General features: G+C 50.8%; 2 protein-coding genes and 6 non-coding genes across 15 annotated transcripts; 2 read left to right on the plus strand and 6 right to left on the minus strand.

The window, feature by feature from the left end:
- Positions 1–629: 629 nt before the first annotated feature.
- Positions 630–760, minus strand: LOC112542708 (U8 small nucleolar RNA). The gene has a single exon (XR_003086347.1). It is a non-coding gene; the product is annotated as a U8 small nucleolar RNA (small nucleolar RNA).
- An 879-nt stretch (positions 761–1639) lies between these two features.
- TMEM107 (transmembrane protein 107) lies at positions 1640–9400 on the minus strand. 8 transcript variants are annotated; one of them, XM_025176203.2, is made up of 7 exons: positions 9023–9391; positions 7620–7823; positions 6867–6964; positions 6183–6250; positions 4958–5058; positions 3134–3230; positions 1640–3002 (listed from the first exon to the last, which is right to left on the minus strand). In XM_025176203.2, exons 3-7 carry the CDS (start codon positions 6951–6953, stop codon positions 2933–2935), a joined length of 423 nt encoding a protein of 140 aa, XP_025031971.1. In that variant the 5' UTR covers positions 6954–6964; positions 7620–7823; positions 9023–9391; the 3' UTR covers positions 1640–2932. The 8 variants fall into 8 exon arrangements, with proteins under 8 accessions (XP_025031971.1, XP_087998411.1, XP_087998409.1 ...); XM_088142285.1 differs by lacking the exon at positions 9023–9391 and adding an exon at positions 8431–8557 and having other exon boundaries at positions 3155–3230; XM_088142283.1 differs by lacking the exon at positions 9023–9391 and adding an exon at positions 8431–8556.
- Positions 9121–9202, plus strand: TRNAS-UGA (transfer RNA serine (anticodon UGA)). Its single transcript has one exon. It is a non-coding gene; the product is annotated as a tRNA-Ser (tRNA).
- A 427-nt stretch (positions 9401–9827) lies between the features above and the next one.
- On the minus strand, positions 9828–9899 carry TRNAA-CGC (transfer RNA alanine (anticodon CGC)). Its single transcript has one exon. It is a non-coding gene; the product is annotated as a tRNA-Ala (tRNA).
- A 355-nt stretch (positions 9900–10254) lies between these two features.
- On the plus strand, positions 10255–10328 carry TRNAT-AGU (transfer RNA threonine (anticodon AGU)). The gene has a single exon. It is a non-coding gene; the product is annotated as a tRNA-Thr (tRNA).
- A 453-nt stretch (positions 10329–10781) lies between these two features.
- TRNAG-GCC (transfer RNA glycine (anticodon GCC)) lies at positions 10782–10852 on the minus strand. The gene has a single exon. It is a non-coding gene; the product is annotated as a tRNA-Gly (tRNA).
- Positions 10853–11651: 799 nt separating this feature from the next.
- LOC148215824 (transcription factor HES-7.1-A-like) lies at positions 11652–14179 on the minus strand. The gene is made up of 4 exons (XM_088141985.1): positions 14135–14179; positions 13900–13995; positions 13679–13757; positions 11652–12100 (listed from the first exon to the last, which is right to left on the minus strand). The coding sequence occupies exons 1-4, from the start codon at positions 14177–14179 to the stop codon at positions 11652–11654; spliced, it is 669 nt and encodes a 222-aa protein (XP_087998111.1).
- Positions 14180–23653: 9474 nt separating this feature from the next.
- TRNAS-CGA (transfer RNA serine (anticodon CGA)) lies at positions 23654–23735 on the minus strand. Its single transcript has one exon. It is a non-coding gene; the product is annotated as a tRNA-Ser (tRNA).
- Positions 23736–24145: the final 410 nt, after the last annotated feature.

Below are 24145 nucleotides of genomic sequence, written 5' to 3' on the forward strand. Positions count from 1 at the left end.
AGACTCCGGGGACTGCACAGAGAGAGGGAGCTCTTAGGCAAAGCACCATTTAAAAGGAGCAAGGAAAGAAGGGGCGGGGTCCGTACGCTATGTAAGGAGCAGGTAAGGCAGCCAATCAGTGATACGCGGCCAACCCTCCCGTATGCTAAGGGTAGGGTGTGATGGAAAGCCGCATTAGCCAATCAGAAAGGAGAGTCTTTCCTTGTGTACAAACCGCCGCCCCCGCAGGGCTGTGGCAAGCACCTTTCTTTCGGCGCAGGTGCTCCGATTGTATCAAAATGTATCAAATGTATAAAAAAAAGTGCATAAAAGTCAACATAAAAACGAAACAGCTGGAGCTATTGGGATGGGAGGATGATGGGAACGGCAAGGAGCCTAAAAGTCCCGGCCTGAGGGTATTCGCTGACCAATAGCTACAAAGCAGTGTAAAAAGCAACGGTGTCGATAACAAAAACTCTCCGGGGTTCCAAAAATTACAGCGACACATAAACAAAGCAGGAGAACTTTCCTTGCCACCTGCGTTCACACAACACTTCATCAACAGTCCCAAGACAAGCGGGAAACCCCACGCTTTCGCCTTCTCTTTCTGCCTTTTGAAGACACGGATCAACGGAGGGACCGTCAGCGAAATCAGAAAGGAGCAGACCGGGGCGTTGCTGTTCCCCGGCTGGCGGAGACTCTAATCATCTCTCATGCCTCTCCATTCATCATCTTCTGTTCTCCCGGAGGAGGAACAGGTAAGGATATACCTCACTGACGATACGGAGGCGCTTCGGCCACGGCAGCCGCTATTTGGGGGACGACCAGTAGGGTCACGGTGGCCCCGGAGGCAGCCTCCCGCGAGGAGACCCTGCCCTGCCGCCGCCGAGCCTCCTCTCTTCCGCCCGGCTCCCGCTGCATTCCGTCGCCGTCCGAAACTCTTCCAGCGGCGGCGCCGTCTAATTTCCCAGGCGCCCTTGCGCTGCACAATCTGCATAAACGTGACGTCAAGTGAAAGATAACCTGGCGGCACCGTCTCCGCTGTCCTTTCAGAGCCCCCGAGACCCGCCCTTGGTCTTGGTCTGGCTGCAGCTCGCGCGGTCTTCCAGCGATGCCCGGCAGCTGCTGCTTTCAGGGCAGGGCAGGGCGGGGCGGGGCGGGGCGGGGAGGACGCAGAGAAAGAAAGCGGGGCAAAAGAGCTGAAAAACCACGGGGGGGGGGGAGCAGTGTTTGGTGCAGACTTTAAAATCCAAGGCTGATCTTGACACACACGAGGGTGCAATAGGGGGAACTATTGAGTCGGCAGCCCCAGCTGACCTCCTCCAGCTGCCCTGAACCGCGAGCTGCCCCACTGCTCCTAAATCCAGCCCAGCGCTTCATCTGCTCCCATCACGATTCGCTGGCTTTGCTCAGATGTCTTACAAACAGAGGCCGCGCGCCGGGATAGGGCCCGCGGAAGTGCAGTTGGAAGTACAGAACAAGGGGGGCTGGCTAGGAATCCCTGGGAAACACCAAGCAACCAAGGGGGACGGGGTGTAAACCCCACCCTGAAGACCACTAGAAAATGTCAAACCCCACAGGATAGCTAATTAAGTCCAGCGTGCCCTACAACATCTACAGAAGAATAAAACGCCAAAGCAATCATCTTTTTTAACCGCTGAAGCCCGTAATATATAAAAGAAACTTTATTTGGGGGAAGTTGTTTTTGACGCAACAGGGAAAAAAGGCAACCTGTGGATTTTATTTTATTTTTCTTTTTGCAAAACCAAGCAGCCAAGTACATTTCATCTACTTTTTCATCCTTGCAGCACGCTTGCCTTTCGCACTGCAACTTCAGGCACTTGTTTGCATAGTTTCGAAGGAGACGAGAGACTGGAATGGAAACGCACCTGTTGATGTGCGTTTGAGGCGTGGAAGCCCCTAAGACCAAGGGTGGCTTGGCCCAATAGCCAGATCAGCTCCGTCTCAGACGTCAACGGGAACACGGTTCCACCTCCTCAACCAATTCGGATTTCGGTTCCGACCAACTGGCTATGGTTAAAAACAGAGGGGTGGAAATATACTGAGGAAACTAGACGAGATCCCATAGGAAGGATACGATCTATCGAGGGAGTTTCTGAAGGTGCTGCTCGGTCCATGTGGGTGTCTTGTGCTTCGTGCCATGAAAAGTGGCTTTAAGAGCTCAGGACAAGGAAGAAATCTTGTCCACACAAGGCTATCTGAAAACTGATTTTAAGCTATTCAACCAGAACGAGCCTCAACTTTGTTAGGACCTCAGCAAGAAATGCAAGACGTGTCCCTAAATCCACATAAACCAAGAACATTTCTAACACTGACAATCCAAACCACCCTGGATATTTACCAGAAGGTGATGTTTATTAAGATAAAAACAGTTAAGTAGCACCGTCTACCATCCTCAGTCCTTAATGAAGCATACCGATACATAAAATATATATTCTTTCCTCCAGAGACTGGACTTTATCTTTTATCAATGGCCTAGAATGACAGACTGCATTATAATCCCCGTTCAAGAGAAATTCTGGCACTGCAAATCCTTGATTTTAGCTTGAAAAAAGGTGTGGATCAAATCAGAACCGCAACAATCTGGGTGACCACGGGATGGGGCATGGAGTTAGTGCTGCTGGACTTTGGCAACTCAGATCAGGCAGCCCTAGATGAAACGTGGGGCCGCCATAATAGATACAATACCAAGAAGGGGGTCCATGTGCTGCAGGAGATCCAGCTGCCTTGTTACAGCTTCTGTAGATTGACTGGCGGGCAGAGGTGGAGCGGAAAACAAGGGGAGGCTGGCCGTCACTCCTCTCCTTCCTGCCTTCTGAGAAGGGCGTTTGACATCCCTCTCGTGCTTCTTCGGGGCTCTTCCCTTCCCTGGAATAATCCGAACAAGCCGCCTCTGTGGGCGGAAGCTGTTCTCCCTCCTGGGCCCTCCTTTTTACAGCGGCTTCTTCTTCAGGCCAAAGACAGAGATGAAAAGCAGGATCTCGACAGCAGCGGGTAAGGCGCTGGGCAGGGGGTGAAAACAGACGAAGAGGGGAGAGGTCAGTACCCCAAAGAAGAGCGCTCCCCTTCCTGAGTTGGGGGAACCCCAGGCCTTCCCAGCCACATCAGCCGCCACCCAGGGACAGGAGTCTACCTGCAGAAGCCCATGATGTACCAGTAAGTGACCGTCTCCCAGCGCTCAAAGACGAAAAAGGAGAGGCAGACGGAAGCACTGCAGTGGGCAGCCAAGGCTAGCAGGGAGCCGTCAGGGAAAGGATCTTCTAAAGGGGGGGCCTGCCTAGAAAGCAGGCCCGCAAACGTCAGCCGTTCACACGAAATGACCCCCAAGGCTTATCATCTATTTTGAATGGGCATGGGGGGGAGAACAGAGGAAAAGTCTTTAACTTCAGGGACTGAGGTGAGCCGTGTTCCAAGGGTCACAGCTGGGTTACCACAAAGGCCTGGTGCACGCAGCCTGCTAAGCCAAGGGCCGTGTTTCTGCTCCCTGCAGAACCACAACTATTTGGCTTAATGGAACCTGCTGTACGAACACAATCGCTAGTCATTTTCTTCCATTCTCAAATCCACCCCTAACATTCTCCCCCCATGAGAATAAAAATATAAACAAATAAATAAACAAACAGGCAAGATCCTGTAGGCCGGCAGCTCCCTTGGGCCCCCTCCCACCGTCCCTCTGGCTCCAGGGATCCCAGCCGACCTGCAGAACGCAAAGATCCACCAGTACAGGCTGCTGTCCCACTGTTCAAACAGGAAGAAGAGCAGCGTGACTCCGGCCGAAGCGTGAGCGGCAGTCGCTTGGAAAGAGAGGATGCTCGGTCACGGAGCAACAACCACTCAAGGCAGCCACACCCACGCCCTGGAGTGACACTGATGACTTCGGGGTTTGGCAACAGTGCCCCGTTTGGCAAATCCATCAACCTCTGGACCAAACGGGCTGAGGGAGGAAGACACTCAGCCTTGCCCCCTTAAATTCCCATGATTCTTATTAGTGTTTCTGCAACTACTCTATGGTTTATTCTAATTCATACACTCACTGACCACCACACAAGTTACCATAACACCAATAATCATTGATGGTACTTATATTGATGATGCAATGCCATGCAAGCATTTTAGAGCATGATGTAGGGGACATTTTACAGGGGGGGAAATTTGCAGGGGCAGAACCGATAAAAAGAAGGGCCTAAAGCTTCAAGCAAAGGAAGCTTGTAAACCACTGAGTCGTTTAATGAGATGGGCAGTGACAAATTCAATCAATCAATCAATCAATCAATCAATAATAAAAGCTACCAGTGGAGAAGTGGGTTCAGCCGGGAAGCTGAGAATCAGAACTGATGGGACGATTCTCGGCGGCCAAGAAGGACAGAACTCGGAGGCCTCTAAGGAAACGGCTTGTGGTCTGTAAGCTGAAGCGTTTGCTGGAAGTTGCCAAAGTCCTGGGCTATGGAAATGCCGGGGAGGCTCCAAAGGGAGCCCATCTGAGCAACACCCGAGAAGACTTTAGTGACCACAGATGCCCCCTCAAAGCCCCACCTCAAAGAAATCCCTCATACCAAGGGAGGGCTGCCCTTCTGTATGAGCGACCTTGGATGACTATCGACGGAGTACGATCAATAATAATCCCTTTAATAAAAACAAGTGACCCTAATCTGAGATGTTGGTTTCATGTAGGGGCTAATCAATACCATTCTTTAATGATCACGTAGGACTGATCAACCGTTCAGAGTCACTGGGAATCAGGCGGCATGTAAATGTAGTATTATTATCATCATCATAATCTAAGATCAGCTTTGCTTTTACCACCTTTTGGGCAATTTGCTTACATTACTTTATGTTGTGGCTTAGCTCTCCTGCACTGCAAGTAATTTCCGAAGCTGCTTTTTACGGGAGTCCTCCCTCCCCACCCCACTCCCTCTGCTTCACCTTTGCTGGTCCCCGTTCTCTTTGTAAAGGATACAGAGGAGGCTCTGCACATTGTTGAACATGGACACCCCGGAGAGAAAGCCAGCCAGCTCCACCGCAAACAGCCCGAGGGTTACAGACAGGGCCACCACCATCCTGGAGAGAGAAACACCACTGGAGGAGGCAGGCCAAGGACAACCTCCCCAAGCTGAACTTCCAGATAGATTAGACTGCAGATACTGTCACCTAAGTTGCAATGGATTGGGCGAAGCAGACAAATCATTTGAGTTCCCTGCCTTTGCTTGTTTTTAATGTCATGCAACCATGCCTACACACCTTAGCAAAAACAGGAAAACATGAAGTGGCAGTGCCCTGGTTTCTCTGCTTTTTAAAAATGCCCACAGATGGTTAAATATCCTGTGGGCCAAAGCAAGGGAATACTGCAATCCAGTGTTTCTCAACCTTGGCAGCTTTAAGATGGGTGGACTTCAACTCCCAGAATTCCCCAGCCAGCCTTGGGAGTTGAAGTCCACCCATCTTAAAGCTGCCAAGGTTGAGAAACACTGCTGTGAGCTGTTCTCAACTTTGCCCTCCCCACTTGAGAATGGAGGGCGAGACCACTGGATGGAAAGCTTTTGCAGTATGAGCCAGCTTATTTTCCCTCACTTCTCACGATCTTTAAGATAGTTCTGCATTAATGACTGGCCTCTATTAAGATCAAGCAATAGGACTTTCCTTTTTCTTTTTCCCTCCCCCTGCTTTTGCAAATTCAATAAAATCTTTAAAAATCGAGCCATGGGAGCTTCTGCTGCAATACAACAAAGAGCCCAATGCTGGCTCAGATCAGAGCACACCCAGCTAAGCCACCCAGCACCCATGCGCCTCAGCAACCAGCGATGACAGCCATTCTCATTCAGCGGCAGAGAAAGCCAGGGACTTTGAGACGACAACACTCATAGCTGTCCCAGAATTATCTTTTTAAGATACTCTGGAAAAGCCTCTTACAACAAAACGGTTGTCTCTGTTTCCCAAAAAACAAGTGGTATTGGGACCAGGCATCTCTCAAGGGAGAACCTGTTTTAAATTCAGGCTACCCCAGCCAAGATGGCCCTGTTGCCTGACATCTTCCCACCATATTTAAATTTGAAAAATAAACAAGTGTGTGTGTGTGTGCGTGTATGGGCTGGGTTTAGAGAGAGCCTGTTCTCTCAAAGGCCGTTTCCAAACAGCAGCAAAAGTGGTTTTTAGCAGCAGCAGCAGTCCCAGGTAGAGCGATTTACTCAGTGTCTCGGCTGTCATATTCCGCTTGCGTGCACTGGAGAGGGAGGGAAGCCCGGACATTGTTTTCCTGGAAAAAAGGAAAGAAAACACTGGGGAGAGGCCAGCCTGCAGGAACAGGCAAGGCTCTTTCTCTCCTTTTTAGAGGCATTTAAAGCAGAGAGCTGGGCAGCAAAGCACAGCCTCTCCACCTGTTTCTCCACCCACTCAGGCCTGGAGGTTTTGCGGAGGAAGAGAGAGGCAGGATGGATGAATGAAGACCCCCTTCTTCTCTTCAGCATCCCCAGCCGGCGCACGAGGGAAAGGGAGGAGATGGCGAGGAGCTTCTGGAAGCATCCAAGATGGGCTGAAGGGCTCAGGAGACCCTGGCTGCAGAGCAACTCTCCTCAAACTAAAAAGGGATATCCACTCACGAAGCATCTTTCTGTCTCAAGCTACAAATCCCTTTCTCCTTTCCTTCCCTTGCTCTCCTGGGTCCCACCAAGGCTAGCATTCCAGCAATGCCAAGCAAACCCCCACTTCCTTGAGAAGGGGGCTTAAAATAACCTCCTCAAAGACTCAAAAATAGATCCGTGCTCTTTTTCAAAAGGAACCCTTTTAAAAATAGAATGAGACTGGAGGGGGGGCAAATTTGGGAGGGAGGGCTCCTAGGGAACCTGAATCGAAACTAGGAACGCGACTCTCACCCTGGACCAGAAGATGGTGATGACAATGACCAGATGAGCTGTGAGGGTCAGGAATCGAGAGGGAACCAATCCGTTGACCAGCGGCATTCTCTCCCTGCCTGCAAAAGAGCAAGAGAATCCTCACAGCCCAAGGAAAACATCTGAACGGAAACATTTAGCATGGGCTGCAGAAATGCTGGCTTTGCAAATTAGCAAATGCATGCAGTTCTTAAACATTTAAACAGCAAGCGGCCATAGCAGAAATTAAAATTCAAAAACGGCAGGAACTGAAAGGCATTTCATGGGCAGGGGAAACTCCCCATCAACAAACGATCGTCATCAAACTAATGAGAGGTGGTCGTGCCGGCATGTACACTTATTTTTGATGCAAGGGGTTTGGGGGGGGGCGACTCTTCCGATGGCATAATTTTCCACTGACGTTTAAAATCACACACTTCTGAAGAGAAGGGATTCTCATTGTCCTGAGCTCAAGTCCCGCCATAGCCACGAAGCCAGCTGGGTGACCCTGGGCCAGTCCTCTCTCAGCCCAGGGAGGAGGCCGGGGCAAACCCCTTCTCAAAATCTTGCCAAGAAAACTGCAGGGACTTGTCCAGGAAGTTGCCCGGAGTCAACTGACTCGAAGGAACCCCCCCCACACCTTTATCACCTGAAGAATGTTATCATGGAGTTTTATTATGAGGGTTTTTTTTCTCCTGCTAATTTTATGAGTAGGTCAAGGGGATGTGGTGGTGGTTTTATTGCCAGGTACCCTACTTTAATTTGTGTACAGCAGCCTGAAGGTGACCCGTGGGAGGACCGGAGCAGCCTGACTCCGCAAGGGCAACCGAGTCCCGCGGAAAGCAGCACTTTGATTACAGCACGCTCAGGGCCGCCATCTCTGGCGTGCGGAAATCCCGACGGCCACGAGAGGCTCTGCTGATCCCCCCTTCCAGAGATCCTGAAGTCGTTTTAAGGTGCCTAAACAAGAAAGTCAATGAAAAATTAATACTTCTTAATAATAAAAATAATTTGTTAGCAAATTCATGGCCCATCCTCAGCTGTGGAAGCTGGTGGGGTGACTTTGGACCAGCTGCTTTTCTCTCGGCCCAACCTACTTTGCAGGGTTGTTGTTGCAGGGAAAAAGGAAGAGGGAGCGCTGTGTAGGTCGCTGAGAGCTCCTGTAGGAAAGGTAGGCTGTAAATCCAATAAATCAACAAATAGACCATTCAAAGTCAGTGGGAATTTGGAGAGGAGCCTATTTGTGCCAGTTTTAATTGCCCGCATCCCTCCAGTTTTTGCAGCAGATGAACTTGAGTTAGCCCGCTTGCGGGGTTTCCGCCAGAGGGAGCCTCAAATTAACCAATCCGGCCGAGTTTGGTTACCCCACCAAACACCAACCCAGGTCAGCACCAACCGCCATCTCGCATGTCGTATGAACGTACCAACATTTTACACCTTATTTGGCTCTGGGTCCCCACAGATGCTCTCTTGCCCGCCCACCTGAGCGACCAAGCACCCAAAATACAAAGTCCCGCCCAAATCCCACGGTAGCCGACAACAGCAAACCGCCGCCTCGTATACCCGCCTCTCGCCCGCAGATCAAGCGAGCTCCCGTGGTCTCTCAGGCTTTCAGCCTGGTCGCTAGGCCACACCGTTGCCAGTGGCAACCGCCTAGGCCCAGCCTCTCTTTTTCCTCCGGGGATGAGCTTCAGGCAGCCTCGCGAGAGCCTGAAAGCCTACTCCGGCGGCCATTTTGACTACGGGCACTTGCCCATCGCCTTAACCTCTTCGTGGCTGCACTGCTTAGCTTACTCTCTTTCTCCGCGGGAACGCAGCAGATTTCCACCCACCATCCCCGCGAAAAATACCTGAGCGAGGTAGCCGGAATATTTAAGCGAGCGAATAGATATCTGTCCAAGTTAGGAGCCAACAGAAGGAATGGAAGACGTTGCCCTGCAACAAAGTTTTCCTGCACCCGCCCCATGATTCCTTCTGCATCTTTTAAACGGGGATCCTTGACGGCAAGAATCCCCTCGTTTGCATTCAAGTGGGAATCCTACGAAGGCTTCTCGGGTTAACCTTTATAATTTCATGTTTAAGTATGGGAGGAAAAGCGTGCATTGCCCAGGAGATAAAACGAAGAGATGTCTGGACATTTTAAAAGCAACCCTTTTTACCTGCAGAACTTTTTTTCTTCAGGCATTGACTAATTATATCCGATAAATCCCAGAGGATCCAATTCGGGAAAGGTGTGAAAAAAAACAGGCCAGAGCGAGCTGTGATGGCCGAGTGGTTAAGGCGTTGGACTTGAAATCCAATGGGGGCTCCCCGCGCAGGTTCGAATCCTGCTCACAGCGCATCCGTTTTGCGGGCCTGTCCGTCTGCAATCGCGACCTCCTCCTCTGTTCCTCGGCTCCCCCCCCCATTTGCAAAAGCACCCTCCTTCCCGCTGGTCGCCGTTCCCGCCAGTGGAGTGAACAATCCGGTTGAAATGCTGAAATCTCACGACCGAGGATTGCAGAACTGAATGAATCCACCTTTTCCTTTTGCTGGTGCTGAAGATAAACCAGTGTTTTTCAAGCCCACGCCTCTTAAAGTGGCCAAGCTTGAAAAACACTGATCTGAACGGAAGGGACGCCTCAAGGTAATTAACAAAGTCTTTGCAGGCCAAAGCCGGGAGTGCATTGTCAAATGGAAGAAACTTTTCAAAGGCTCATGGAATGGAGCCGGTGTGGAGCAAAGGATTTAAACAGGAGAGAGAGAGAGAGAGGAGAGACTGCAAGGGTCCCCAAGCAGGCGCCCCCGAGATCTTTTGGAAGCCTGCGATCCCCTTCCCCGTCGCAAGGGGGCGCTGCGTCCCCCCATCCTTCCCACCGCGGCTTGGCAAGCCCGTTTTCCCCGGGAAGGCTCCCGGGATGCGGGAGCCCGGTGGGGCGGGCCGGTTTCTGCAGGTAGCCTCGGAGCGGGGCCCGCGTGCAAAAGTGGAGATGCCGGGGATTGAACCCGGGGCCTCATACATGCGAAGCATGCGCTCTACCACTGAGCTACATCCCCCTTCTCTGGCCGGGTTTGCACGGGTGGCTCTTGACGCGCCTCTCCGCAGCCTTTTCTAGACTCGCCCGGGAGCCATCGGAAGGCAGCTTCTGAGCAACTCCAGAGCGCTGGAGAAGCCCCGCCGCCTGCCGGGGGCAAAGTTGCACGACCGTGGGCAGAGGGAGGGCAGAGAAACCCCGCACGTCGCCCCCTTCCCCCTTCGCGGGGTGCTTTTCCGTGGCTTCCCCCGCCCCGCTTTTCCTAACTGGCTGCTGCGGGCGCATCCTTGCAAAGCGGGGGATTCTTTTGAGAAGAGGAGGGGGAGGATTATATCTTTACATACTGAGATGACGGAAAAAGGAAAGGCTCGCCAAGTGGCGCCGTGGCTTAGTTGGTTAAAGCGCCTGTCTAGTAAACAGGAGATCCTGGGTTCGAATCCCAGCGGTGCCTTTTCCGTTTTTCCTCCCCACAAATCCCCGGGTTATTCCGGATTTCGGCTTCCCGCCTGCAAAGCGTCCGCGAGGGTGCCGCGGTGCGGCCGTCCTGCCGAGAGCCGCTGTCGGTTGCCGGCGATCCCCGTGAAAGGCGCTCGCTTTGCATTTGTCCATCCCAGCAAGTCCCTTCCTGCTGTCTGGCAGGCAGCAAAAGGCCTTTTCTCTCCCTGGCGCGGAAGCCCCCTCGGCCGCCTTCCTGAACCCGCGGGCGGCCTTTCTCGCGCCCCCGCGCCCGCCCCACCGCGGCCCAGGCAAACCGCCCGCGCAAAACTCAGCGCTCGCCTGCAACCTGACGGCTGGCTTGGGGGGAAACCGCCTGAGACTGGGGCCCTGGTTGTGGGAAGGTGTGGGTGGAAAGGGGTAAAAGGTGAATTTTATGTAATGCGCCTGGCAGGAAGAAAAGTTGAGTTGCATTGGCCGGGAATCGAACCCGGGCCTCCCGCGTGGCAGGCGAGAATTCTACCACTGAACCACCAATGCTCGCTTGTGCGATTCTCTTTTGCAGGTGATTAAAATCCATGCAAGGAAAAAATGCAATACGAACTACCCCACAAATTCATTTTTTTTAATCTGCTTTTCCACCTATTACATCACCAACCCTCCCTATTTAATCTTCTCAGTCCCTTGGGATCCAGCTTGTCCTGCACAACGAGGCATCAGCCCCCCCTCCACACACCCCTTTGTAACTACTGCTCCACAGACCCCTGGGGGCCAGCTTCATCCCATCTGGATGATGACTCGCTCAGAAGTCAAGGGCATTCACCCCGCCGGAATGAGGTGACTCTTTTGCACACTTTGTTTTCCTCCGGGTGAAACCAACTCATTTATTTCAAATCCAAGAATGATTCAGAAACCTATTGCCACAGGGTTCTTTAAAGATAAAATACAACACAGTGCAATACAACCTTCCCTCTAGGACATTCATGGAAATGCAGAATGCAGGAGTATCGCAAGATGCAAAATATATATATGCACTTCTCTTTTTTCCCCCAGCACACTCACTGCTGGGTTACAGTTTTTCCATATTTATAGTCTAAATTGAACAAATTGGGTCGCTGAGAAGATACCAAAAGGAAGACATTTCCAAGATTGTCTTTGTGCCAAGAGATGCAGGGAAAACACAAAAAACAACCACAACCCACACATACACACACACACAACCCACCACAACCCACCACCATCCCAGAGAGGGAACTCGAGTCTTTGGCAACATTAAAGCCCATCAGATACAGTCGACAGAGCATCCGAAGGAAGTTTCCCAAAGAGGATGTGGGCCTCCTCAGGGCCACGGCCTCCACACGGTCAGTCCCGTGGAGCCCCATCTTTCCAAGAGTCTGCTCTGCGGGGCTCTGCGGCAGCCCTCCGGCGGGGCCAGGCTGGACACGCAGGCCTGCAGTCCTTGGCCGGTGGGGCGGGGGCTGGGGGGCGGGGGCAAGACGCACGCCGGCCCCCCCAGAGGCGGACTGCGCCCCCCAAAGGCGTCAGGGCTGCAGCACGGCTGGGATTCGTATCTGGGGTGGGAGGAGGACGCCAGCGGGGCGCAGGGGAGCTCCGCCCGGGAACGCGCTGTGATTTGCTCCATGCAGTGGCAGATGCGCTCCACACAGTAGGCCTTCTGGCCAGGACAGACCCCTGGGCTGACTCGGAGAAAGCGGGTAGCTCGTGCCAGGCATTCCCGGTATCCAGTGTGGTACCTCTGAAGGAGAGCATCTTCCTGGGAGTTCCCCTCTGCGTTGTAGGGGAAGAGGGAGGAGAAAAAGAAAAGAAGAAAAAGGAAGGAAGGAAGGAAGGAAGGAAGGAAGGAAGGAAGGAAGGAAGGAAGGAAGGAAGGAAGGAAGGGAGGGAGGGAGGGAGGGAGGGAGGAAAAAGAAAAGAAAAAGAGGGAGGGAGGGAAAAGAAAGAAAAGAAAAAGGAAGGAAAGAAAGAGAAAGAAAGAAAGAAAGAAAGAAAGAAAGAAAGAAAGAAAGAAAGAAAGAGAAAAGAAAAAGAGAGGGGGAGGGAGGGAGGGAGGGGAAAGAAAGAAAAGAAAAAAGGTTGGAAGCAAGGGGAGAGAAAGAACACAAAGAAAAGAGGGAGAGAGGAAGGAAGGAGGAAGATAGATCAGTTTAGGATTCACATTGGCAATTTGGACACGTGCCTAATCCACCCTGACAGAGGGCAGAAACCCACTCCTACATTTCTTTCTGCCGTGGCTACCCCAATAAGCCAAGAGGAGCTGCCCCCTTGCCCCGGAGAGATGTAGGCGACACTCTGGATACCCAAATCACCAGTGACAATCCCCCAAAACGTCCCCCAGGTCCAACTGCACTTACCCTAGAATACCAACAGTTGAGGTGGCATTTGAGAGAAAAACAAAAGTGGACTGGGGAAGAAAGGACATTTATTGGAGAGGGAAAGAGAACAATATGGGTACCCCAACACACTGAATGGACAGTGCTGCCTTCCCCAATGCAACGCCCTCCAGATATGCTGGGATGGAAGTCCTGATTGGGGAATTTGAAAGGGCCAGCAGAGAGGAGGCTGACTTAGGTCCCACATGTGCGAGGGAAGGAGAGAATGTTCTTCCAAGGCAGTGTTTCTGAAACTTGGGAACTTTTAAGATGGGTGGACTTCAACCCCCAGAATTCCCCAGCCAGCATGTTGAAGTCCACCCATCTTAAAAGTTGCCGAGTTTCAGAAACACCGTTCAAGGCAAGTTTCCAGAAAGTGTTTTCATCACTTCTTCACCACAATGACCAGCTTCATGTATCACCCCAGTCCCCAACCTGGTTTGTCTGCATTTCACTTTAATGTGTGGTGCCCACTGGCTAACTGTAGCCATTCACCATGGTTTAGCACCAGAAGGTGAACCCAGGATTGCAGAGTTGGAAAGGTCTGGTTTTTCTCATTTCTGAGTCAGGGAAAACCTTTGCTTTCTGACATTTTTGCCTTCATTCAGCTAATGAAGTCTCAGGAGCGGGAGAGAATTAATTAATCAATTCATTAATGTATATGCCAATCACAGAATGCCAACTAATCTGTGCCAATCACACTGGCCAGGAACCGGAAAAGGCTTCTTGAAGGGGTGGGCTCCACAGGAATAAATGGCTGGCCAAAGGTGATGGGCTTGGGAGTGGAAGCCGAAGCCTCAGCCTGGGGAAGGCCAGCTTAGAGACAGCTGGGGTGACCAAGGAGCTGAGAGCCATCTCAGTCCCCTGAGCAGCTATCTTTCTACAGCAGGGGAGTTTTCCCTGAACACCTGGACAGCTCTTTGCAGGGTTCTTCCGTCGGAGGAGAGAAGGAAGGAAGGAGGGGAGAACTAAATACCTGCAAGCGGCTGCGTCTTCAGGAACTCGACGGTCTTCTGCAGAATCTCGGCTTTCTCCACTTTGGGGTTTTTCAGCCTCTGCGGAGAAAGAGAGAGAGCCCGAGACGAGAGAAGGGTGGGGGAGAAAGAGAAGCGGGAAGGAAGGAAGGCGGCATGAGACGAAACTCTGCAGCTGTGCCGATGCCCTCTCGGGGCGGGGGGGGGCGGCGAGCGCGCTTACCTCGTCCCGCGTGGCCTCCAGCAGCAAGACGCGCAGGCGGGCGAGGCTGCGGTTCATGCGCTCCCGCCGCCGCTTCTCCATCAGGGGCTTGAGCAGCTGCAGGGAGCGGGGCGGGAGGGGGGTCGAGAAAGAGCGCGCCGTGAGTCGGGGGGCTCCGCCGGCTCGGGCCCCGCGGGGGCGGGCCGGGCCCGGGCAGAGCCGCGCCGCCGAAGCACCTCCCCGCGCGCGCGGCTACCTTCTTCTCCTCCTTGCGTTCCCACTTCGGACTCGCCATCTTCATCCCGCGGGTCGGGGCAGCGCGGGCGGTGCAGGGGCGGCCGACGGACCTCACACGAGCCGGAGCTGGAGCCGGAGCCGAGCCGTTCTGCGCGGGGGCCGGGCCAGGGACCCCTTTATAGCCCCCGCCTGCCCCGCCCCGCCTTTGATCTGCCTCCCTGCCCGGCCGGGGAGCTGGCGCGTGTCAGGCGCGCGTGCGGGAGGAAGACGCCCCCGCGGACCCCGGCCCGGCTTCGCCCCCCCCCCCATACGCCACTTGTTGCGCGCTGGCCTCCCTCAGCCCGGCGGCGCTGGCTCTACCCGCGGAGCCCCCCACTCTTGGGTGGCGCTGGCCAAGCTGGGGCGCGTCCCTGTCCTTGGAGAAAACCCCGCCGGAACAGTTCCGAACCGGGCAGGGGAAGGGGCCAGCGGGGTCCCCCGTGGAAGGGGTGCCCCGGGGAGCGCAGGAAGGGGTGGGGGAACTTTGGTAGCCCCGGCAGCGTTTCCCCACAGAACGGCGGCGAGCGCGTTCAAGAGAAGGCAGATGCTTTTTAGTTTTAAAAAGTTGAGTCAGCTCCGGGATGGAGTCTTGCATGTTGCGCTGAGCCACGGTTTGTTTTAATCCTGGTTTGTTGCACCCTGGGTTCTGATGTCACATGGCCCTAAGCCATAGCGGTAGTGGATTTGCCCAACATGTTGACCCAGCCCAATGGAGCTGCGGGGCTGCTAACCGTGTGAACAAGTCCTAACCCAGGGACAGATAAATTGCATTAAAATCTTTACTTTTCCTCTGGCTGCTCAAGACGGCCTGCAGCCGAGCCTCCCCCAATTGCATGCCCACAGGGACCACCGGCTGTAGAGCGATTGCTGCAAAGTCACCCTGTGTGTTCCTCAGTGGAGGGTGGGCTTAAATTTCTCTTTTGTGCAAAAGCCCATCAAGTATTTAACAAGTGCCTGAGAGCCATAATGTCCATCCGCCATCAGAGACAAACACACCCTACTGCTTCCCAAAATGCATAATAATTATTATAATGATTGCAATACTGGCCGCAGGCTAAAGTTGCCTTTGCTTCCCTGCTAGTTTGTGCCAAACTACAACTGGTTACAAATCCAAGATCATCGTCCTGGCTGATCTTTTTGATAAAGAGAGAATTGTGAGCAGAGTGACAGGACCCAAAATTTATGAAATTGTGTCAGGGTAGAGAATGTCAGGAGAAAGAATTTTTTCTCTCTATTCCATAACACTGGAAATTACAACACTCACTGCTTTAAAAGGAGTTGTGATAAAGGCATTCCAGAGAGTTGGAAAAGAAATATTCTGGAGGAGGATGTTCCAGAATTATAGCCAAACACTTCCAGATTAATGCCAAGAAAATTGAATGTACATTCCCATGTAATCATCAGCTCAAAGAAGTCTTTGCCTTTGGTTAGTGTTGCCATAGTTATACAGAACTTCCAGGATCAGGGGCAGTCTATCTCTGGGGGAAAATAACAAGCTGTTGCCTCTCTGGTTCTTGCAGTTCCCAGTAGATAGATACTTTGGGTTTTCATTAAGATTTATCAGCCCTTCCTGAGTTTTTATATTGTGTGTGTGTGGGGGGGGGGTTCTACATATCACTAATTTCCTCAAAGAAAATAAACATAGATACAGGGTGAGAAAGCGCTAGCTGACTTCTTCAAGAGTACGCAGTGCATGGGCTGGAAGATATAGTGGAGAATGGGTGAGTGTTGATGCAGCTCCCAGACTACAAAACCCATGGTCCAAAACAAATGCACAAAAATACATTGGGCTCTTTAACTGAAGCAAGCAACTGCCAGTGATCAAAACTGACAATGCACAACAACCAAGCAACAAAACTACACAACCTTTGGTAGGGGCAGAGGGGAGACACGGCATTTCTCCCCAAAAGTCACAGTAGCCCAGATTTAGAGATTTTCATGGATTTAAGTTCGAAAATGTTTTTGTGCATGCTTTTCAAATTTTCATTATCCTGATGTTGCTGGAATGTTTCAATTGTCTGTCTGTCTTTTCCTTCCTTCCTTCCTTCCTTCCTTCCTTCCTTCCTTCCTTCCTTCCTTCCTTCCTTCCTTCCTTCCTTCCTTCCTTCTTTCTTTCTTTCTTTCTTTCTTTCTTTCTTTCTTTCTTTCTTTCTTTCTTTCTTTCTTTCTTTCTTTCCTCACGTTCCGTATTCATTCTGACTCTTTTTGGATAAAGTAGGGTGGAATGAAAGGAACTGAAATTCCTTGAGCCATGAAAAGGTTGCCCATTTTAATTCCGTTTTTACCAAGCTTTGCTCCAGCCAGATTTGGGTCCTGCAGATGCTTCCAAGTTACCTTTACCGAAATATACAAGTCTTGCCCCTCCTCTATTGTCAGTGAGCAATTCTAAATTAGAACAGAAAATAATAATGTTTGGAATCTGGGATAAGAGACAGTGCTCCCCCCCCCCATTTTTTCAGAGCCAAAAGATTAGTGCAGATCAACGTTCGCTCAATGTTTTCCAAACTTGGCAACTTGAAGATGTGCGGACTTCCAGTCCCAGAATTCCCCCCAACCAGCTGCTTCTTCAAGTTGCCAAGTCTGGAAAACACTGTGTTAGCTTAACCTCCACCTGGGCCACATCCCAGGCCTTCAGAGAGCACAAATAAACCAACGGAGGGTTTGCACCGTAAAGTAGTCCCATTTTTTAAATTTAAATTTAAATTCCTCCAGGAGAAATCATTCGTATTGCTATCAAGCTCCAGAGAGGATCCAAGACTACCATCTCATTCCCAGAGACCCTATTTGATCAAGGAAACCCCCCCCAAAACCCCCACTATTTTGCATATTTTATGTTGACCCCCTTCCCCCCAGTGTCAATTAAAGGGGTGGGAAGGAATGGGAAGATGTTAGTTTTTTGGCACTTAATTTGAGGTCAGGACCGGGACTTCTGTTTCTCATTCTCACCCCTTTTGGTCTCCAGATGGTTTGGACTACACTGTCCATTGATCCCAGCCCCACATGGACCTGTAAAGCCTCACCCTTATGATTCCCAGCCCGCCTCGTGTCATGCAACAGACTCATCTTTGCAGCAAGGCACAAATATGCATACCAAAACGATATAGATTGTGCTCTTCCGATTATGTTCTTCCACTTAATTGCATCTCGGGGTGGTGGTCATTAAAAAAATAATAATTTCTTTATCACACATTACATTTTATTGTAAACCGCCCAGAGTCACTTCCTCGTGAGAGGGGCAGTGTCTAAATTCGAAATATATATAAATAGATAATAAATAAATAAATAAATAAATAAATAAATAAATAAATATAACAAATAGATTTTCCCCTATACAATTTCGTGCCCTAACATGCAGCCATGCTAGGATGTTTCTTATATATATATATATATTATTTATTTATTTAAAGGGTGGGTTGATGGGTGGAACAGCCTCCGTCACTGCAAACACAGAACCAAGAAAAAGTTTTTTCCAGGTTAATTGGTACAGTACCTTGCAAAAGGTGGCAACAGGGCTACAGCTAGGGGGCTAGAAAAGACAAGGGCAAAGGGGTTAAATCAGGTCAGCTTTCCTGAAAATGTCAGAGGTCCTTAAGCTGTGCAGGCTAATGTTTGATTGACATCCACCCTGCCAGCTCTGAAAGTTTTAAGAGTGGGCGCTCGGAAAAATGGCAGGTAAGATGAAGAGATGATCTGTTCAGCTCTCCAGGGCTGCATTTTGACAGTTTTTCAAAGTTTGCTTCTGAAAAGGAACACCAAAGCCCATTTCTGTGGGGCAGGCGGGGGAATCATTGTAAGCTCCTTGGGGCAGGAGACTCTGTCCTTGCTGTTCCCTGGGCTGTGTTTCTCAACCTCAGCAACGTTAAGAGGGGTGGACTTCAACTCCCAGAATTCCCCAGCCAGCTTGCTGGCTGGGGAATTCTGGGAGTTGAAGTCCACCCCTCTTAACGTTGCTGAGGTTGAGAAACACTGCCCTAGAATGAAATGCACACTGTGCAACGAGAAGGGGAAAATATTTTCCTTTGGGCAAGGCTATTCAAAGGAGGAGTGTATTTATTGGGGAGAGACCTTCAGACACCCCCCATCCCAACAGCAGATGGGGGGCCCTCCTGCATGAATGAGCCCAGGACGGGGGAGAGGGGAGGGGTTCGAGCATTGTCTTCCCAAAGCGTCAGGCCTTTTATAACCTTTTATTGTGCTCCCGTCATTAGAGGATGGCGACCAGATTGTGGGAAACTGCAGCCCGCAGCCATTCTTGCCCCTGCCATAAAAACGGAGGTGTCAGAACGCAACCCCAGAAGGAGAGCCCGAAGCTGGAAAACAGCTGGAAATAAAAAGATGAGAACTTTCCCACGAGTAGGAAATTTGGAAGGGGAGTGAAAAAGGCGGATCAGGGCAGAGGCTGTGAATCACACGTAGAAGTCTGGCTCTTTTTCATCCGTATCGGCGTTTTCAGAAGTCCCCGGAGTGGCGGCGGGTTCAGGGTAAGCCGAAAGAAAAGCTTTGCGCATCTGTGCGATTCCCTTCTGGGATGAAGAGAGGGCCTCGTACAGTGGGCTGCCGTCTGAAAGGGTTTTTTGCACTCCAGAAAGGAAAGGTGAATGAATCGTGCATCGCTCAACCAACAGCTGGTGGTACAGCGGCTGAATGGAGCCTCACTCTTCCAAGGCAGTGTATCTGAAATTAATATCAGTGACTGGGAAATGGCCCAGAGGAGAGGGTTACTAAGCCTTCCTTGAGAGCCTTCCTGGAAGGTTCTTGGTTCTGACCTACTTCTGCACTTTTTAAATGAATAAATGTCCGTTTTTCCACAAACAGAATAATACTTTGGGGTCCTCTTTAAATGGACTGCTCTAAATTTAGGTATCAAAGAATTCAGAAATTCCTGGAATGCTGAGTGTTCCTGTTCAGGATACTCTGTTCCAGTGTTTCTCAACCTTGGCAACTTTAAGATGTGTGGACTTCAACTCCCAGAATTCCCCAGCCAGCATGCAGAATGCTACATGGCTGGCTGGGGAATTCTGGGAGTTGAAGTCCACACATCTTAAAGTTGCCAAGATTGAGAAACACTGCTCTATTTCATCCCACTGTGGTCTTCTTTTTTATTTCTCGTTGAAGTAACCCACATCCAAAAATATGTTCATTTCTTACTGGATTCTTCCCATAAGAATTTTATTTTATTTTATTTTATTTTATTTTATTTTATTTTATTTTATTTTATTTTATTTTATTTTATTTTATTTTATTTTGCAAATCTCGGAGTGTTTACCCTCCCTCTGTTTTCCTCTGCCTACCAATCCTGTATGTATTTATTTAAAATGAATCGTTCAAGTTGGCTTGTCATGAAACTTGTCAATCCATGCAAGTTTTAAAATGCTTTTCTTGATAAAGCAAGTGGATGACATAACCATGCAGTTACAGAAAGATACCCTCTGCTAAAAATGATCCGATGGGCAGAGGTAGGAGGAAACCTGTTCCAACATTTATTGTCCAGGAGATCAGCAGATGAGGTTCACCCACGGAACGAGCCTTCTCAGCTCACAGCCTGCTGATGTCTCAATCAAGATGATATTTTGGGCATATTAACTGTAGCCTTCAGCTCCCAGTGCTGATATTAGGGGACCCGATACCACGTATTCTACAGAAGTGCCCCTCCCACCCCAATTTTTGGGTTTGTTCCATAGGACTATCAGATCTGGGCTCCTCTTAACCCAGATTGGCAGACCTAACTGTGAGGTTCAGTCTTGCTTATCCGTCAAATGGGTACAATACGCAGTAATGGAAGATTGGATTTTTGAGCGCAGACCCAGGGCGGTCAGAAGATTTGTAGGTCCTGCTGAATCGTGATTTTCTTTATTCTGTTTAGGAGGCAGTTTGCATGAACTCAAGCAATGGTGGCTTATTCAACCAACCATGTTAGCTTACGCATTGTGGGAAATCCGTTCTGCTGTTCATTCTCCTTTCTTCTTGTCTGAGTTTGGGGGCTGTGGAATACAGTATCCCGGATTCCAAGTCCAGCTGTAGTTCGTGGGGTCTTGTAGACGTCAGCTTCAAGTGCATTTCTTCCTTCTTGAGAAACTGAGCCCATCTGTACACATCTGGAATTAAGGGCAAGGGGAGAAAGCACCCTGTGCTTTATAAAGGGAAGGTTGGATTAAAGACTAAATCATCATCTTCATCATCATCATCTTCACGAGTTTAATCAAAGAAGATGAGGGTCACAGCCTTGTGTGGGTTGAAGAGGGAATTTCTGGAAGAGGCAAGGCCTACTGGCAGCAGTTGACTTCCATAGAACCTCCATGTTCCAAGGTAGTCTACCTCTCCCAATGAACTGTTGCAGAGCAAAGGAAGGGAGAGCCCTTGGTCTGGGGGGATTCTCAAAAGGAGCTGGATCTCTTCCTCCCCCTTCCTCTCCCCCCACATCCCCCTCCATGTACCCATAACCCTTCCGTGGGAAACACGGACCGATCAGTCTACAAGACTCTTCAAAAGTCTTTGCATTGACACGTCCTGGCACAGAAGAAGTGGTCCCTAGGGGGGTGGGGATGAGCCTCCAACAGCCTTTTGTCCCCCCAGAGGGTTGAACATCTGTCTTGCCCCCCCATCTTGCCTCCAGCAGCAGCAGCAGCAGCAGCAACAGCTTGTAAAATCCAAGAAGGGCCTGGTGTTAAAACACAGCACCTCGCGAGTCCCTCCAAAGGGGGAACGTGAGGAAGGAAACACCCCAGGTAGGTGAAGGGGGTGCATTTGACACAACCTGCTGCTTCCCAGCCATGCGCCCCCCCCCCCCGCAACCGCCCCTTTCCCAGGGAAACCATTCAGACAGGCAGGACAAGGGGGATGTGGGGGAGATCTGCATAACAGAGGCCTCTCGTCTGTCACAGTTATGGGATTAAGAGCCGAGGCAGAACAGAAAACGTTTTAGCATCGTCCATCGCCCCCACCATGGCCTTATGCTTTGGGGGGCTAAGGATCCAGGAGACACCCCTGAACGTCTCACCTGTGCACTGCTGGAAACAGCAAAGGGGGCAGGTGGGATTTTGTTCCAAAGCTGGCCGGGGAACTCGGGGAGTTGAAGTCCACGCATCTTAGAAGGGCGAAGGCTGAGAATCGCTGGCTTAGGACTTTGGCCCTGAAGTATTCAAAATGGGTGGAAAATATGATGCAGACAGAAGGGAAGGCCCTGGAAAATGTAGCATCAGAGGTCCCACCTTAGAGCCCGGAGGGGTGAAGTTGCTTCAAGCAACTTCAGAGAGGCATTCTTGGGGCTGATGGGGTCCGGGGGAGACCCTCTGTTGAAGCTTAAAGGCACTTTGACTTCCATTTCTAATGTAAATATCAGGAAGAGGTCCTGAGAGGAAGAAGCTAAACAAACACCATCCATTTCCAAACATCATTCCTTTTTTCACCCTGTTTCCTTCCTTCCTTCCTTCCTTCCTTCCTTCCTTCCTTCCTTCCTTCCTTCCTTCCTTCCTTCCTTCCTTCCTTCCCTCCCTCCCTCCCTTCCTTCCTTCCTTTTCCTTCCTTCCTTCCCTCCTTCTTTCCTCATTCTCCTTCCTTCCTTCCTTCCTTCCTTCCTTCCTTCCTTCCTTCCTTCCTTCCTTCCTTCCTTCTTCCCTCCTTCTCCTCCCCCCATCCCTCCCTCCGTCCAAGAAATGTCAATTCTTAGCCGCCCTGTCTACTGAGCGCACCAAGGAGAAAGGAGACACTGGGATGAACTCTTTCATTTAGCACTAATCGGATCATTCCTCTCCGAAGCCCGGCAGCCACAAAAGCCACCGAAAGAAAAACCCAGCTAACGGGATTTTCCCTTTAAGGGCCCTCCTTAATCCAGTTTCGGAAGCCCTCTCCTTCCATTCAAGGACGGACTTCAGCCCCTGCCCGGGACCGCCCAACCCTCTCCCAGCCAGCTCACCCCGAGATCACTGGACTCTAAAATTGCACAGAAGGCGAGCTAGACATTTGCACGAGCAGGAAGGGAAACGGGGGCAGCTATGCCAAGCGTTCTCTGCACCCCGTAACCCCACGCCAACAAAGGCTACCTCTGTTGCATTTCGGCCTGCAAGACAGGAGGTGACAGGCAACAGGCATCCATCAAGCCCCAAACCGGGCCTGTTTTGGAAGCTTTGAAATTCACCCGAGAGAGGAGGTGGGGAAACTGGCTGGGGGTCTCTCTGTCCCCTCCCTGCCAGATACCCCCGGCAGGCACGTGGACAGCAGAAGGCCGGGGGGGGGGGCGCTTGATTTGTGGCTGGCTGCAGGGTGCGAAGAAGAAGGAGAACCGTCTGGATCAAAGGCCACCTTTGCAGCTCTGCCATAAAGAGGGGACGGGAGAGAAAAAGGTGGGTTTTTCCCAAGGGAAACTCTCCTGACTCTGCCCCACTTCCCTTGAACATCTGGGAGCTGGCTGGCGGTCCCACAGGGCCCACCGCATTTCAATTTCAAAAGTGTGAGCATCACAAAAGGCTTCCTGGGAGCCGATGACTTGTGGCAGTCTCATTTCTATGCCCCAGAAAAGCGTGGGACAGAGATTCAGAGCACGTGCAGAGAGCATTGACTTCCACCAGATTCTCCTTTCTCGAGCAACGTGTGAAGCGGGATTGTTGGCCCTGAAGCAAAGACGCCCTGCCTCTTTGAGGACGGGGTCCTGGAAGAGCTTCCAAACGAAAAAGCATCCATTCCCAAATCCCCACAAAAAGTCTAAAGGGGAGAGGACCTCTAGACGCGTGCAGAGTGCATTTTTCCTCCCACTGAACAGCCACAGGTGTCCTAAAATAAGGAACATATCTAATCAGAGTTGTTAGGAGTTGCTGTTCCAAAAACGCACGTAGCTTGGAATACGTTTTCGTTCCGGTTTTATGTAGGGAATGCACAGATTTAAAACACGGCTGAATTTCTTTATTTTGTATATTTATTTATTTATTTAGATATCATATTTATATAGCTGCCCATCTCACAGATCTGTGGTGCTGGGAGGCTTGTGATGAAAAGCAATCCTAAGAGAACGAACAATTTAAAAACTCAGCAATTAGATCACCAGCCAAAATTCCCCACGATAGAGTAGCAGAGAGAGCAATTGTTACGGGCAATAAAGCCATCTCCCTCATTCACCACCTCCTTGGGATCCCCGAGCCGGTTGGCCTGACCTCATTTTAAGGGACTTCCTGAAGTTGCTTCCTTTGGGCTCCAAAGAGAGAAAAGTGCATTCCGTGAAATTAAATCAAATTCAGGCCCATTGTTTGCCTGGCTTTGCGATCGTTTGTCTTTAACTCCTGGCATAGCAAGGAAGCCGAGCGAGTTGAATTATTTGTTTTGCATTTGGGGTGTGGGGGAGTAATAAATCAAATAATTTGGCTGGATTCAAGCGGCATATACAGGCCTGGCTCTCTGATTCCAGGGGGAAGCGAAGGAGGGAGTCGGCCACGTGCGCACCCTCTCCTTCCAAGCGGAAAAGGAACAAACCGTCCGCTGAAGTCCCAAAAGGGGATCCTTCTTGGCTTCGCGCTGTGAGCAGGATTCGAACCTGCGCAGGGAAACCCTATTGGATTTCGAGTCCAACGCCTTAACCACTCGGCCATCACAGCTGTGTGGGGAAAAAAAAGGTCGAACATACAGCTGTTCTCCAAGCACTGCCTCCTCTTCTCTTCACTGCACAGTCCAGGGGCTGAGGCTGCATTTTTAGGACAAGCTCCCGTGTCTGAATCCTGGATACCCTGCTCTGCACCGCCCGTAGAAAGCTAGCACGTCAGGAATACACCCCCACCTAGAGCCCCCCTTTCACATAAAACAAATTTGAGGCCTGTTGCTGTGAGCCCATACGGCTGCACTCTAAAGTGGGGGAGCCCCACATAGCTCATTTTAGCACTTTTAGCACTGAAGATGTTACCTAGCCAGGTAATGAAACATTTGCAAGAAAAGAACCAAGCTCAGAGAACTCCAAGGACTCAACCCTGAGCTACACATATTCACCTCTATTGACAGGTCATTTACCTCC

Source organism: Python bivittatus, unplaced genomic scaffold, assembly GCF_059951505.1.
Source record: "Python bivittatus isolate LINGU-HERP-01145 unplaced genomic scaffold, Pbiv_v1 ctg000370_np1212, whole genome shotgun sequence".
NCBI lineage: Eukaryota > Metazoa > Chordata > Lepidosauria > Squamata > Pythonidae > Python > Python bivittatus.